The sequence below is a fragment of the Lathamus discolor genome, chromosome 5, assembly GCF_037157495.1.
Source record: "Lathamus discolor isolate bLatDis1 chromosome 5, bLatDis1.hap1, whole genome shotgun sequence".
In the NCBI taxonomy this organism is placed as follows: domain Eukaryota; kingdom Metazoa; phylum Chordata; class Aves; order Psittaciformes; family Psittacidae; genus Lathamus; species Lathamus discolor.
In genome coordinates this window covers 53,232,495-53,250,002 of record NC_088888.1, presented here as the reverse complement: position 1 = coordinate 53,250,002, position 17,508 = coordinate 53,232,495, and the positions used below count along the sequence as shown (strand labels likewise).

The 17,508-nt window shown below is 37.0% G+C and overlaps 1 protein-coding gene across 7 annotated transcripts in view; it reads left to right on the top strand.

The window, feature by feature from the left end:
- LAMA2 (laminin subunit alpha 2) overlaps positions 1–17,508 on the top strand; it is a 377,741-nt gene that overhangs the window by 319,039 nt on the left and 41,194 nt on the right. For all 7 annotated transcript variants that reach the window (XM_065680918.1, XM_065680917.1, XM_065680915.1 and 4 more), the window contains 5 exons: positions 4,198–4,314; positions 8,829–9,011; positions 11,643–11,797; positions 13,419–13,562; positions 14,491–14,624. In XM_065680918.1, coding sequence (XP_065536990.1) covers positions 4,198–4,314; positions 8,829–9,011; positions 11,643–11,797; positions 13,419–13,562; positions 14,491–14,624 — 733 coding nt within the window. The remainder of the gene's footprint in view (positions 1–4,197; positions 4,315–8,828; positions 9,012–11,642; positions 11,798–13,418; positions 13,563–14,490; positions 14,625–17,508) is intronic.

Sequence of the window (17,508 nt, the reverse complement as noted above, 5' to 3'; positions counted from 1 at the left end):
CCATCTTCCTCTTCATAGGACGTGAGGAACAAAAGTAAGACTATGGGGAGTGAGAATGATACTTGGAAGAAGCATAACAATGACAACAGAAAGGGATGTGTGTAACTGACAGTTCATTCATGCAGTATTCAGTCAATAAAACCAGCTGCATATATTGCTCCTTGATAGCTTTCCACCTTTATTCTGATTTTGCAATACATGCATTGGGTAGCATAGTCCTGTGATATCGTCTTGGACAGTTTCACATGGAAAATTGCATTTGGTCATGCTATTGGAAAACACTGGTTTACACTAGTATTGCAGCAGTGGCATATCATCAGTAATTAGCCAGTGCCACCTATGTATGTGATCTGTAAAGACTTGGACAAACTTGTCTCTTGTAAGACAGATCACTACGTACAAATGGTAAGTATATTAAATGGTAATTAAGTTCTCAAGTTAAAGATTAAATACATGAGTGTAAGCATTTTTTTATTTATTTTTTTTATAATGTTTGAATCAGTTTATTCATTGAGAGGAAAAAGGGAAGATGTTTTATTCTGTGATGCTGTGTTTAATTATAGAAATGTAAACAGAAATTTAAAAATCTTTGTGTTAACCAAGCCAGAAAACCTAAAGGCCCATACCTACAAAGTCCTTCATGATACTGCTTATTCTTTAGGATTTAGTTTCAGTGATGCATGAATAGTTTTGCTGATTTGAACAGTAAAGACTGCATTGATTGGCATCCTGTGTCATCTCTGTGAGAGCTAATCAACTCAAAACAGGATTGAGATAAATTTCTCAGGATACTCCTCAACCTATACTACAAAGTGAATTGGCAGTACCTGGCATCTTTCAGTGCAGGCCCGCTAACCTCTTCCAAGTCAGATAAGTATGTAGTTTGGAAAAGCTTAGACTGTAGCTGCCTGCATTTTATCTAGCTTCTATGATTAGTCTAGAGTATATCAGGCCTTCAAATCATAGCTGCAGTATTTTTCATAAATGCTAATAATTAAAGGATGGGGAAAAGCTGACAGGAAGTTCAGTTTGTGATTCATACACAGAATTAGCTCCGTGATTAGTGAAAAGGCCATCTGGATTACAGTATGGGGAGTTACTTCAAAATACAACTTCAGGTTAATATCACTGTACAAACAATTTCCTTGAAATGTCGACGTGGGCCTTAGTATCTCTTAATGTATCTCTGTGTAAGAGTTTCCCTCAGAGCATTTATTTAGGGACCTTTTTTTTCTTTTTTCAACTTAAAATATACTTAAGGAGTTGAAAGAAAAATATACTAAAGAGGTGGAGTCTCAGTATTTCATTTCAGGAGTTCTAGGGAAACTTCACTTATTAAAATCCATAAAAATCTGTTTCTGCTATGGTTACAAACTTGAAAACAGAAGCCTGGAAACATGATTATTTGGAAATATAACCAGGGGATAATTAGCATAATGTTGGATCTGGCAGATTAAAGAGGAGAAAAAGAGATAATTGAAGAGTATGCAACAAACATAGCACACCGCCAGTGAAAATGAATCAAATATCTCAGAAATATTAACACAGTTTATAAACACTAACATCTCAAAAGGCAGCAGAGACACCAAGGAAATATCAAGCAGACCATAATTTCAGAATTAAAGGAAGAAATTGAAACGGTTTTATCGGTATTATTACTTAAGAGTAAGTGAACAGTAAATGAACTCAGATAGTCTCAGGGCATTTAAAACCAGAATCTTGTGAGTTCATCCTGGGTTAACATTACATTACCTACCAGCAGCATATTCCGCAGTGGAGACAAAAACTGTCATTTAAAAATAAAGCTGGTTTTGAGAAGAAGAGTGATCTTATAATTTATAAAAATTATAAATAAAATAATAAAATTATTTATAAAAATACTCTGCTCTTGTGAGACCTCACCTGGAGTACTGTGTGCAGTTCTAGTGTCCTCAACATAAAAAGGACATGGAACTGCTGGAACAAGTCCAGAGGAGGGCCACGAGGATGATCAGGGGACTGGAGCACCTCCCGTATGAAGACAGGCTGAGGAAGTTGGGGCTGTTCAGCCTGGAGAAGAGAAGGCTGCGTGGAGACCTCATAGCAGCCTTCCAGTACCTGAAGGGGGCCTATAGGGATGCTGGGGAGGGACTCTTCATTAGGGACTGTAGTGACAGGACAAGGGGTAACGGGTTAAAACTTAAACAGGGGAAGTTTAAATTGGACATAAGGAGGAAATTCTTTCCTGTTAGGGTCGTGAGACACTGGAATGGGTTGCCCAGGGAGGTTGTGAGTGCTCCATCCCTGGCAGTGTTCAAGGCCAGGTTGGATGAAGCCTTGTATGGGATGGTTTAGCAAGAGGTGTCCCTGCCCATGGCAGGGGGGTTGGAACTAGATGATCTTGAGGTCCTTTCCAACCCTAACTATTCTATGATTCTATAATTTATATGATTCTTCCCAATGTTATTCTAGTATCAACTGTGCCTCTTGCAGTTCACGCAAACGTCCTGTTCTTCTGCTGGACATTTTGCAGAAAGAATCAAGGCTTTCTTCCAGGCACTCCTGCAGTGCTGTGTGTCACTGTTTTAAAAAGCAAAGAGAGTATTTCCTGAATGACACTTCAAAGGGTCTAACAACAAAAGTATGGTTCTGATTTAAATTCCATCCACTATTTCAGCCTTGCTATAGTCTTGGAAAAATTAGTCAATGATTTCTTATAGGCAATGTGCATTTTGTTTGATTCTTCTCTTTAAACATTGCTTCTTGCACATCTAGTTTTATGAAATTTTACTTTTTTAGAATTTGTGGAACTTGAACTGCAATCTCTTATTTTAATCTATTATTCTGGTTATTCTCTTACAAAAGGGTTACAGCCCTGATACTGTTGGAGATGCTGGAGTACCAATGATACATCTAATTACTGTACCTTATAAAAAAAGATGCTTTTTGGGTTTGATAGGTATGTGACTATAATTTCACCAAGAAACCTCACCTCTATTTGTTTTCGTATCCAAGTATCCACTTGGATAAGTATACAGAAACTAGGTGTTTATTTTCAGTAACTTGTCACCTATCTGAAGGTCACAGCCATACTTTGTATCCTGAAATCCTTTTCTACAAATTATTCCCATCTTCCTGCTACCAAACACAGTGATGTTGAATTAGTTTCCCAGTAGGGCATGCCTTTAAGGTGAGAAATTACCAGCTGGCTGTTCTGAAGAGTTCCATGTTGATATGGAGAAATGATGAAAAATGCTCCCTAAGATAGCGGTTTAAACATTAATTACCATTTTCTGTGCCAAACTTTTCTTCCAAATTTTGAAATAATGTTTGTTTAAGTAGCCATAAAGCTGAAATCTCACTTTTGAAAGTTTGATAAATTATTGCTGCGCTGGATGATCTTAAAAAAAAAGAAAATAACCATCATAATTTTTATTGTAGAGCAACCACTTAATGATAGAAAGTTACCTGTAAGGTGTAACACCAGTTTCATCTATAACGCACCGAATATGACACACCTGTGTCTTTGATTTGTACTAGTTCTTCGATTTGAATCTTTGCTTTGAGTTTTATTTTTTAGACAGGCTTTAAAAAGAAAAAATATGAAACTATTCTTATTTCATATTAACTTGTTGTTAGTGTATTCTCCTTATATTGATGATCAGTACTAAGGTGATCTTATGTGTTTTCCTCAGATGTTATGTCAACATGGTTTTTTTTAAGAAAATCCAAGACAATTGGTCTGGCCAGTTTAATTGCAACAGTTAGCTGACTTAATGGATCTTGCCTTTTTCATACTAAACTCATTCAACCTAGACAACCATCTTAAGAAGGAAATTTTAGTAGTACTTAATCTAGGAATCAAAGCTATGACTAAACATCATACTTGCTGAATCTTTCAGAGGGTCATTGTATGAATTTGCGTAAATCATATGTGATTATCATTTTTTTATTTCTTCTGCACACCATAGGAAAACCCTTGATAAATATACTACAGTACAAGGAACTCAAGCATTTAGATACCACGGAAGTAGGGAATTTAAAGAAACAAGATTACCAGTGAACGCTAGAACCAGTTTTACTGTATTTCCTTATTTACACTATATAATATCTTAATGATTAATGGCTTACTCATTACTATGCATTTTAAATTATGTGCAAACAAGGGATGGTGAAAATAAAGAGTTAAAAGATTCTGTACTATTGCACTTTTTATAGAAAAGGGGAAGAATCTGGACAGCATGCAGAACAAGCTGAAAAATGCTGATGACAACAATTCCATTCTCCTGAGAACTTTGAATGAAACCTTAGGAAAGCTGTCAGCCATTCCTAACGGTAAGCTGGAAAAGTGCTGCAACACTTGACTCATCCCTGCTCTTTTGTTTCATTTTCCATCACCTAAAATCTGTCTGATAAATCTCTGCCTTTGTCCACGCTGTGTTCACCTTGACCATTGACTGCTGTAATTAGATGAAGATGAGCGATGTGAGAGAGAGAACTGAACTGGAAGTAGTTACATGGTATCAGTTTGTATTCTAGTATGGTAAAAGGTACCATGCTTTTGCAGTTTACAGAAGGTTTCAGAAAGAAAAAAAAATATGGTATCAGGAATTATGATGCAATCTGAGACAGACAGTATTTTCTTTAAAAGTGAAAAGTCTTTTTATGAAACTACTTTTTAATGAACCATTATAATTTAGCCAGTATCATTTAACCCAAGAAAAATAAAGACTTACTGGTTCACAGAAAAAGCAGGATGAGATTTGCTGGGTTTTGTCTTACCTGTCTGCTACATTCTCATTAATTTATGCTGCAATATAGTTTCCAGTCACTATTTGGTGTGGTATATCTTTTTTAGATAGACTATAGATTGCTTAGAACTGGAACAGGCTTTCCTCAATGAATTCTGAAAAGCTGTGCACATTCAGAATTCTATATAGCTCAAAAATTAAAAAAAAAAAAAAAGTAATAGTCACTAAAATCACAAAGTCATGCGATGATAGCTGCTTTGTGTTGTGATAGCAAGAGGCAGGGAACTACAGCATAGTTTCATTATAATGGACAGTAATAAACTGAATGTTTCTGTTAGAAAATAAGATAGTTTTTATCAATGTAATCTGCTAGAACTTTTCTTTCCAAAGAGCACTTTATAAACTAAAGATACACCTTAAGAAAAGCCTCTAAAGAAAATCTGTATTGTATCTGGTTTGTGATGGTCTGGAAGGCTCGGACTGTAAAAACTTTGTATGAAAAACACTTTACTATTTGTGTTGCACATTTTTGTGGCCTTAAGATTCTAGATAACCGAGAAGTTTTGTGTTAGATCTGGTGATCCTTGAAATTGGGCATTAAAAAAATTTGTTTTAATGCAGTATGGTCATTTTATGCCACTTCCTGGGGTTTGGCCACAGATACTGACATGACCATTTCTCTTCTTGTGCAAATATAAATGTATCAGTCAAACAAAATGGACTTTTAAGGCCTGTTGACCTTTAGGACACAGAATACTAACTATGAAACAAGTAAAAGAAATAAGAAATATGAAATATGCAACCATATTAATGACATTACCATTAGCAGTGTAATTAACTGTTGTCAGCTTAGAGTTACCGGATGCTAGCTCTTGGGACAAGGACGATCATAAAAACAAGCATGGGTGTATTAGAATTAAATTCAGAGCAAATAAATAGCATGGATAAGAAAATGTTATAAATTAGTTGTCCAGAAGGGAAATAACCAATGAGAATGGGGGACGAAATGACTCTATCATGTATCTTACTCTTCAAGGATTATAGAAAGTGGAGAACATTTTAAACTAATAATTCTTGTGTCCATGATTCACTAATAGCTAAATAAAAGCAGAAGGATTCAAAATGGGATAGGTAGGTAGATCACGTTAGGAGAATGACCCATATGTGGCGGGATGACTGGGAAAAGGGAAATATAACCCGCATTTTCAAGAAGGGGAAAATGGAAGACCCGGGGAATTACAGACCAGTCAGTCTCACCTCTGTGCCTGGCAAAATCTTGGAGCAGATTTTCATGGAAGGCATGCTAAGGCACATGAAAAGAAGGCGGTTGCTGACAGCCAGCATGGCTTCATTAAGGGGAATTCCTGCCTGACCAATTTGGTGGCCTTCTGTGATGGGGCTACGGACCTGATGGACAGGGGTAGAGCAGTGGACGTCACCTACCTGGACTTGTTCAAAGCGTTCGACACTGTCCCACACGACATCCTTCTCTCTAAATTGGAGAGATATCAATTTGGTAGGTGGACCACTCGGTGGATAAAGAACTGGCTGGATGGCCGCACACAAAGAGTTATGGTCAATGGCTCTATGTCTGGCTGGAGACCAGTAACGAGTGGTGTCCCTCAGTGATCAGTGTTGGGACCCGTCTTGTTCAACATCTTTGTCAGTGACATGGACAGTGGGGTTGAGTGCGCCCTCAGCAAGTTTGCCAATGACACCAAGCTGTGTGGTTCAGCTGATACGCTGGAGGGAAGGAATGCCATACAGAGGGATCTCGACACACTTGTGAGGTGGGCTGATGCCAACCTTATGAAGTTTAACCATGACAAGTGCAAGGTCCTACACCTGGGTCGGAGCAATCCCAGGCACAGCTACAGGTTGGGCAAAGATGAGATTCAGAGCAGCCCTGCAGAGAAGGACTTGGGGGTGTTGGTCGATGAGAAAATGAACATGAGCCAGCTTCAGTGTGCGCTCGCAGCCCAGAAAGCCAACCGTATCCTGGGCTGCATCAAAAGGAGCGTGACCAGCAGGTCGAAGGAGGTGATCCTGCCCCTCTACTCTGCTCTTGTGAGACCTCACCTGGAGTGTTGTGTGCAGTTCTGGTGTCCTCAACATAAAAAGGACATGGAACTACTGGAACAAGTCCAGAGGAGGGCCACGAGGATGATCGGGGGACTGGAGCACCTCCCGTATGAAGATAGGCTGAGAAAGTTGGGGCTGTTGAGCCTGGAGAAGAGAAGGCTGTGTGGAGACCTCATAGCAGCCTTCCACTATCTGAAGAGCGGCTACAAGGATGCTGCAGAGTGACTCCCCATTGGGGACTGTAGTGACAGGACGAGGGGTAACAGGTTAAAACTTAAACAGGAGAAGTTTAGATTGGATATAACGAAGAAATTCTTTCCTGTTAGGGTGGTGAGACACTGGAATCGGTTGCCCAGGGAGGTTGTGAATGCTCTATCCCTGGCGGTGTTCAATGCCAGGTTGGACAGAGCCTTGGGTGACATGATTTATTGTGAGGTGTCCCTGCCCATGGCAGGGGGGGTTGGCAGTAGATGCTTGAGGTCCTTTCCAACCCTAACTATTCTATGATTCTATAAAGTGTGGCTGAAAATAAATGCAGTTTGTGTGACCAAAAAGAAATAACACAGTAACTCCAACTTTCACTCTTCCGGAAAGATGCATGATCTCTGATAATGGCATCAGACATACTTAGGTTTGATGAAAAAAGGAAGTGAAAAAAGGCAATCAGAGCTCTTTGTTTGGCATTAATGATGACATCAATGTTTTTTTAAATATTCACTTGTATTTTTGGGGAGCTGTTGTATTTTGGGGGCTTCTCAGAGCCAAAATTTCAGAAATGAGAGTGGAGTTGTTTGGAGCATAGGTATAATATATCTTTACTCAAGGAAGTAGAAAGCGTCCTGGAACTCTTCAATGTGCAGGACAAGCCCACCAATTCTCTATGGCCTTTGGAAGCATCACATGCCTGCAAGGCCAAAGGATTGATCGCGTGAGATGTTCCAGAGAAGGATAAGGACCTGCCTAGAAGACCACTTGGAAACCTATGCTCATATGACTGACATAAGGCTACCTTCAAGCATACAAGTGGAAAGCAACTCCAAGAACAGTTTCATAGGAAGCAGGTGGCAAGGCAGGTTCCTGCAGGTCCCGTGACTCCACTGTGGTGGTAGAGTACGAGTTCACACAGGTTCTCTTGCAAACTGGAGTGTCTACCATGACAGCGCCTTCTGCTTGCTCACTTGGTCCCATCTGTGGGAATTCTAAAAATCTGGTAGCTCCCTAGCCCAGCACAATTCGTGCTGCTGGCTCATCATGTCATGTACTCCCAGCACGGCAAGAGCACCTGAGCTGCATGACAAGTTTTAAAGCAATGCAGTTTACTAACACCAGATCTGAATAAATACCTACTTGAATACCTAGCTGTGAATTTTATCATTTGGCAATAACAGAATCAAAAACATTCCAGTTTTGAATGTTTTCACCCCAAAGACTGAACATTCATTTTCATTTTGCAAGCAGACAGGTGGGGCAGCATTAGATTAATTGGTTTGCTCAAGGTCACCAAGGATGTCTTTGGATGCATGTGATTAACTCAGTCAATGGACCCTTGTTCTTCTTATTATGATTTGTCACAACTTTAGCTGAAACACATGGAATTGGATTTCTGTACTTTGTAAGTCAGAACATTATGTTATTTATATTATAAGTATCAAATATTGTACCTGAAAATTGATCAGAGGTTAATCAGTGAGCCAACAGCAACAAAAAAAAAAATGGGAAAAAAAAAAAAAAAGGAAAATTACCTCAAAATTATTTGTACTTTCCATACAGCTGGGTCTGGAGCTTTTTTTTTCTTTTCTGATGTATTTGGTATCTCAAAGAAAAACCATACAGGGCCAGATTCTTCAGTCCACACTTACAACTAGTAATGACATACTACATGTGAAGTAGAAGCTCTCAGAGAACTACACAACACAATTTAGGATGGTAGAATTTTGATGCAACTTTGTTCTTAAAATGTGTGAATGAAAGGTCCATACTCTAGGCAATCATTTCATTATCCTTTTCTACCTACAGATACAGCTGTAAAAGTACAGGCAGCCAAAGATAAAGCCAAGCAAGCCAACGATACTGTAAATGACATCCTGGCCCAGGTTAAAGACCTCAACCAGAATCTCCTGGGCTTGAGAAACAACTACAGTAAACTTGCAGATGATGTGGCGAAAACAAATGCTGCTGTGAAGGATCCTATCGAGAACAGTAAGGTCTTTTTTTGAGGTTATTTGATGGTGGTTTTAAATTTGTGGGGTTTTTCTCATGTCTCAAAATGAAACAGAGACACTCTAGAGTTTTACTTGAATAGCGTTACTACAGTACGCTGGGATAAAAGGAATGTCTGTGACTTCTATTTTCTGGACTTTATATATAAAAAGAATTTTAAATCTTAAGGATTGCTGCTAGTAGTGGGAAAAAAAAAAGCTCATTTCAGCAGGATGAATATTTAGTTGACAGATTTGTTCTGCAGACTACTTTTTAAAGTATTTAGGAGGTGAATAATCAAAGATTCTGACTGGCAATTCACCCATTGATTCAAGTGAAATTCCACGCACTAAACCTGTCTGCAGTCAGTCAGATAATGAGTTCTGGGAGAAGCGCATGACTTCTTTCATATCCATTACTATTTTTGATAGAACACTGAAGACAAGAAGAAAGATAAAAGGGAAATTCTAGGAATGGTTTGGGGTTTTTTTTTTTGATAGTGAATTGTGTTATCATACGTGAACAATTGCTTTAGCATTTTCACTTTTGTTATGATGGATAAAATTGAATTCTAAATTACAACACATTTTATGGTGATATAGGAGCATACAGCCAGGGTTTACAGAGAAAACAGTGTCTTTAGAAAATTACTGAAGGATTAGTTTCTGAGCTAACCTGGGCTTCCCAGATTGTTGTCAGCTTGATGAAGCTGGGCTTCTGAAAACATCCAGTTTAGGAGGCTGTGATTCTCTTTCTATGGACAAATATCCTCTTCAAATTATAGCTGTACCAGTGAAAGAAGTTAATCCTAATGGCTGTTTGTCACTGCCTGCCTATTGCAAGCTCCTGATCCCTCATCAACTGAGATGCGTGTGTGAGCCCCAGATATAATCCCCATCAGGCAGACTGATCCATACTAGTTTAAAAAATATGAAAAGTAGTTATTGATTGAAATAGCGTGGTTAGATTACTGTGGATTATGGAACAAGCAGAACTATGAGGTAATGACCTCTGGCAGGGTAGTGATAAACTACTGAGAAATCACCTAAAAGCAGTAATTTCTTGGCACTGCTGGATCTAGAGTAGGCCATCTGTCCCAGCCCAAGTATTCTAAGACTGTACATTAGCATTTTAGTTGAGATTAGAAGCAATAATTTAGAAGTAAATCTCCTGATTGCTCCTAGTCATCATTATTTCATTCACATTAGGAGTGGTTTTAACACATACAAATTCTTTCATGTCAGATAAAGCTTATAAATCTTAACTAAAAGATGTTCTCCAGAAGTATGCTTTTACCAATCTCCAACTGCTAACGGATACTCAGATTACAGAATGAGATTAAAGTAAATGCAGAAAAAAACACTCCAAATGCATGTAGTATGTTGGGCCTCATGCCTACATGCTGAAGCAGACATAGCCTTTCTTGTATGCCAAATTTCAGGCCCTAAATTTTTATTATATAGATGTGCAATATATAAAAGATAATATGTTTTTGTTAGACTAATCCTGTCCCTTAATTTACTTTACATTTCACTTTAGGGCTTCAAAATGTTTTCTTATGTTATCTTCTGTTTTTTTCTCTTTTTTTTTTGTCTCCATATCTTGCCTACAGAAATCAGTACGTACATTTTCTTTGTTGCTGCTTTCATTGTGCCTTTTCCAGTAAACAATGATAACCTCCTTACCACCAAAGCTTCTGCATGGTGCTTTATATTTTACATTCATTGAAATAGTTAAATAGTTACTTTTTGAAGGCTCTGAGCATCTTGAAGGTTTGGTGTGAGTACCTGGGTGACTATTCAAAAACTAGTTATGCAGACTTTCATGCTTTATATAAGCATCATTATTACTATTAATTTTCATTATCAGTATGCATTCCTCTAGTAAGTGCAGCTTTGTCACTTTCAGTGTCATTCTCACAAACGCATACCGTTATGCTAGCCAAGTGCTGTAATCCTAAAATCTGCTGATGGATTGTCAAAGACAGGACATTATCCACTGGTTGTATGTTGAGAGGAAAATGAGTAATCTGAAATTTAAAAAAAAAAAAAAGAAAAAGTGTCCATGTGAAATTTTTATGTTCACCTGAATAAAAAGAAAATATTTGCAGTTTACTGCTACTGGGTTTTAATCTGCTTTCAGTACATATACAGAGTTTTAAACTTATGATCAGAATAAAGCCTTTTTCTAGTTGAGGCCATTGTAGTGAATTCAAGAATTAACTTCCATTCTAACCATGTTTCAGAAACTACTAATGGAAACTAACCAGGTTTTTTTAATCTAATATATTTCTCAGAATGAGATTTTTTTAAAAAAGTATTTCATTCATAAGTGTGTTTTTCTACAAGAAATGTTTTCCATTAGTATCATCCTGACTTAACCTTAGTTACTGCTTCAAAATCCTGCTTTAAAACCTGCATTTGCTACTGTTGCTACTTTAACTTGATTCTAAATATTCTTAAATTATCTTAGTCTTTTCAGGTAGCTTCCTGGTCTGTGTGTACCTCATAGTAGTATATACGATCACCTGAGTATTGTGTATGCAGAATTTTCTTGTACTTTGCTTATCACAGTGTATAATTACTCTCTGACACTACACTCTAAAACTCTGTCTTGTTCTTTCCTATGAAGTTGCTGATGCAGATTCCAGTATTAAAACCCTAGAAAAGGAAGCAGATCGCCTGCTAGATAAAATCAAGCCAATCAAAGAACTTCAGGATAACTTAGGGAAAAACATTTCTCAGATAAAAGAGCTGATAAACCAAGCTCGGAAGCAAGCCAATTCGGTAAGCCCTCTTTCTCAGTAAGATGACCTTTTGAGTATTGATGGGATTTCATTTTCCACTTTTCTATTTCATTTCCATAGGGTGAATCAGTTCTAATTCTAAACATCCCTAAAGAGAGCAAATAAGGGAGTATAATTTCTCTAGATAAAAAGAGAATATTCTGATGATTTTCATTCTGTCTTGTTTCTTCATTTAAACATGTCCTTGTTAAATGGAAAGCATCCATAGGAATGTATCTGGAGAGGTTATTATTTAAGAAGTATTATGGATGATGGTATGGCAGAAGAATCACATCATAATTGATTTTTTGTGAAAATTACAGTTTGTTTTTTTTGCCTCAGCACTGATACTAAGGTCTTGATTTCATTTCATAGAACCTAGATTACCTGAGAATGACGCCATCTCAAACTCACTGAAATTGCTGAGTGCATTTGATTTTCATGTATTCTTGACTTTCATTGTCCAGTAGCAGTTCTGAAGACTTAAATTTGAGTTAAGAATATATTTCTAGTCCTTTTAACGAGTTTGGTGTCCATCTCCCTCACCCTAGTAATACTGTAAACTCAAGGATCAGCTGGTTAATACTAAGGTTATTTATCTTGTCACCTAATGTAGCAAAAGAAAAAAAATCTTGAGATGGTACTTAAGAAAACTCCTGAAAAAATGGTTGAAAAAAATAATATACAGAATATTAGGATCCTGGAAAAGAAGCATATTCCATCTATTCAATTAAATTTGCATGTGACAGGCTACAGTTATTACATGGGTTTGCTATATTCATCTTCTCTCTGTCTGAAGGCTTTGAAGTATTTAGCTGCTCAGTGTTTCTGAGATAGGGAAATTGCGAGTTTGGTCATATAATGGATCCCCTTTTTGACAAAGTTTGCCCTAAGCATAAGGTGATACTTGTATGCACATCTACTGTAATACGTAAACATGTCTAGCTGGACTTGAAATACTGTTATACTGTAATTATGCCTATGCTGGCATTATGAAAGCAAACAGTACACTATTTTTATCTCTGCTCAGAGCCTGAGGAAACTAGCACACATACCCAGATGCATATGTCACTGTGCTATGAAAATGAAACTCAGTTATGAATATCAACTCCATTAGGGGTTATGTAAAAGCAGTGATAGGCACAACTGTTGATTTAAAAATAATTGTTTAAAAGTGTCTTAAATTGGCATAATCAAAGGTATTACAAGGAAAACTAGGTCATCCTGTCTACCCGACAGCAACGTGCTGTGACTCCTTTAGGAATGCTGCCTGTTTTGCTGGCTGCACATTCTACTTACAGGCTACCTCTACTGCTAGACTTCCAGTGCTGCTTGCACTTGACCACTATATCTTCTAGCTATTTTCTAATCCATACATTTTGTCCTTTCAAATCTGTATGCCAGAAAGAGCTTTTATTTCCTTTTTACGAACAAACACAGAAAGAAAATTCCATTCCTACTTCCTGTGCATAATCAAGCAACTCTCTGATACATATAACACAGAAAAGGGAAGGAAGAAAAAAAAAAGTATGGTATTCTTATAATTATTTTGAGACATCTAAAGTTATTTCTGGAATAATAAGCAGTAAACTGAATTCTTTCTACTATGTTTTTGTTTGAAGATCAAAGTGTCCGTGTCCTCTGGAGGCAATTGTATTCGCACATACAGACCAGAAATAAAGAAGGGAACATACAACACTGTCATTGTAAATGTGAAGACTTTAGTTGCTGACAATCTGCTTTTTTACCTTGGAAGTGCCAAGTTTGTAAGTCTGTCTCCTGCTTTTCATGTCAGGGTTGCTGGATCACATCAGACTACTGACAAATACAGAAGATGAGAAAGGCTTTTTAAAATTTATTTATTTAATTCTCCTAGAGGCTTCAAAGCAGTAGTAGAGGGCTACTATAATCTAGTCATTCACTGCCTTTGGTATTAATATAGGGTCTTCTAAAATATGACCAGCAAATATTTTTTTCATATTTTTTATTTTAGCTAGATAGGAAGTGGGAGACTTGTAAATGGACTGCATTAGAGCTCTAAAATTCACAGTGCAACCAGGGTAATTCTGGAGCTGGTTGTGAGTTTTCCCTTGAGAATGAAGTAGCTGATCATCTTGCATCTGTCAAAGCTGCTATTTATTGCAATTTTAAGTCAAGACTAAAGTTCCAAGCATAATAATGATGAACGATTCAGTTTCCCATGAGCCCTATAGCAGACCGACGTGTAGAATAATCAATAATAATGCAGTAAATTGGAAAAGTATTCTAACATTTTGAACTGTGTATTTTATTTATGTAATATGAAATGGAGAGACTAGACGGCATTGTGTATTAGCCTAGTATCCTGACATTTTTCTGCTATCCAATGGGTGTTTTACAAACAATGTTACTCTGAGTTAAATCCTTTTCTTGATGGCTCAATATTTACATTTCTGTAAATCCAGCAGCCGTTTACTGCATATCACCGACAGAAGTAATTTGCCATCTTTGGCTTAAGATTCCTTGTTTGAGCTAATGAAAGCTCAATGAAAGGAAAAATGTGATCTCATTTTACAGCACTATGAGAATTAATGTTCGTACTTTACTATTTATATATGGGTTTCTGATGCCTCATTAGACCTTCTGAAATGTGAAAGGTTCTGAAAAACTTAACTGAAGTATGAGATTGTTTCTGTTTTCATATTTTACATGTAGACTGATTTCTTGGCCATAGAGATGCGCAAAGGCAAGGTGAGCTTTCTGTGGGATGTGGGATCTGGTGTTGGCCGGGTAGAGTATCCAGATCTGACCATTGATGATGGGTTTTGGTATCGGATTGAAGCCTCTAGGCAAGTATATATTTCACTTCCATGATGTGGTTCCTAAAGAAAACATGTCTAAATTTAACAAGTTCTGCTTCTAATTCGCTGTCTTTACTTTGGTATACCTCAAGTTTACATGGAAATATTTGCTATGTTTGAAGCATCAACTTTTTTAAAAAAAGATAATTTTGTAAATATGAGAAATTCTATTCTGGTTTAATGAAAGCTTTTGAACCTACAGCCAATCATGCCAAAAGTGTATACACTACAATTGCTATTGAAATGTGACTTATTCAATGACAAGAACTTGTTTTCTTCACATAGTTCCCTGCTAGCGTCAACAGTCTATGACTGCTTATATTCCCTTCTGTTTACCTTTAACTAGGTTCCTTTTAAAATCAGTTACAGGTTTTGGCACTCAAAGATATTATTTTCTACTTGAATTTCAAAGAGGGGCAGCTTTTCTGAATTTCTGGTCTTAATACAGTAGTGCAAATGAATTGTGTGTCATACACCAGTATCTTGATTCTTACTCGAAACGCACCAGTATCTTGATTCTTACTCAAAATGCCATTTCCATGGGCAGACTGTCTGTTAAAACCAGCGATGTTTGAAAAGATACAGTTTATGAAAACTCAAAGATGAAATATTCTGGAAAGTTAAACTATACTTTGTAATTTGAGCTCAGCTGTTGAGTGCTTTTGACCTTTAAAAATGTAAATACCTTAATAAGCAAATTTCACGTTTGTTAGTTGAAGCTAATATTTTCCATTCAAATAGCAAACACATGACACATGATGTAATAATTACAGGGTACAGACTGCATAACTTTATATCCTTTATCTTCTTCTGAAGAGATCTTAGTAATTTAGATAACATAATCTATACTGCAATTTGATTTGAAGCTAATTCCTCCTGCATCATTACAGTTAATTTCACATAGTATTAAATATAGAACTGATAACATAGAAAATGAGAGAAAGAAGGAGAAAGAAAACAAAGCACTCTAATTCCAGTTACATCCATAGCTCTCAGAGGAGAAAATGGCATCCAGTTTAAATAACCTAGTGAAATCACAGAAATCAGCCTTTCAGAGCAGAGAATTAAAATAAAATTATGGCACCATCTCTAGAAGCTGGCTTAGTGAAACTTTATTTTGCTAGGAAAAAATAAACTGGGGTACTTATATAAATTATTGAAATCTTTACCAGTTTATATTATGCATACAAAAACAGCTTCACAACACAATAATGCCAGACTTTCATTTACAAGACAGCTGCTTCAGCAGAATATAGAGCCAGGACACGGTGTAAAAATTCACACAACCTACAAAAGCACATCGCCTATTAAGTTGGTTGCTCTGGATATATAGGGTGTCCATGCCATTAGTTTTGCACAAACTGTTGTATCAGCAATTTAGAACAATTACAGCTGCACAAATCTGAAGTACAGAGCATTGTTTAGGAGAATTACACTGCAGACACATTAGTTGGATTTGTGGGGTAAAGATGAAGAGCTTGGGACTGATTTTGCATTCTCAAGGCAGACTTCATAAATCACATAACCTACAGAAGAATCTTCAACTTCGAACATTTTAGTCCATTTGATAACTCTCCTCTGCCTTAACAAGCTGCTGGAGTGTTTCACTCATTTCATTCACTCACATTTTTTCTCCAGATTTCTGCTCACTTCCAGCCACATTTTCAGCAACCTCACAGAGCTGCCTGAACAGCTGGAGCAGGGCATCCCCTTGCAGTGGGGACATAGGGTGAAAATCTGGTCTTGCTGAATCTTGCCATTGATTTCAATGGTGAAGGACATTGACACACAATAATAATGGTATGGCAAGTTTAAAGGTTGAGAGCAGTTCTTAGTCAAGGATCCCAAAGGGCCTTTAAAAAGAAGAGCTGTAGTGTCACAGAGGTTGTGAAACTCTCAAGGTCACTCAGCATACTGAATGAAATCTAAATATAACAAAGTTGACTGTTGAGTAATGATCAAAGATGTTCAGTTCAGTTAATGTTTGCACCAAAGTTTCCAGTGTATTAAGACTAAATTGATTATTACTGCATCTGTTCTTCAGGGACATTTTTAATGTTCACCACCTTTTTATTTATTTATTTATTTTTATTTAAAGCACACTAAAACTTTGAATTTTATTGTAAATGCAGAGCTTACCATGAAAATATTTTTTGTTATGGTATTGAAATAGAATTTGTATATTCCTGTAGGAATTCCCTGTACTTTGATGGTACACAAATTTTACAAATGTTGCTTAGAGAGTCACTTAACCTTCTTACAGAGGCAAATGTGATTGACATGAAGAACTGCAATCAAAGTATCAATTAGCAAAGGAAAATCTGGCATAACAGTATGTGACAAAATGATTTAAAGTAGGTTTGCAACATGCAAACAATGTCAGTTCTGTGAAGCAGTCAAATGGATGATAATATTTTTGAGACTTGCTAGACCAATGAAAAAATGTCACTTGACTTCAGCAGGCCTCAGTTAGGAGCAGGACCTGATTACTTGTGATTTTGACCAAGTGTGATTTAATTATTGCCATTGTTTTAATTGTTAATGACAGACTTTAAGCAGCAGCCTTCCTTTGAGGGCAAAGGATGATTGAATCACAAGTTCACCATAAACACATCCAGCTCAACTCAGCACGAATTCAGTCTTCAACTGCTGTGGCTATTCTAAGCCATACTTTCCACTGAATATTTTTTGTGCTCTCAAGGGGTCAAGGAGCATCATGGTATTTTGAAATCTAATGTTGATGACTTACGAAAGTACTGTGTAAATTTAAAAGTCTGATTGGGTAGTCAGCAAAATACTGCATGTAGTCTAAAAAATAGGTAGTCGGTCTTGATAGGTACACATTCTTTGTAAACTGTTATGGAAAAAGAAA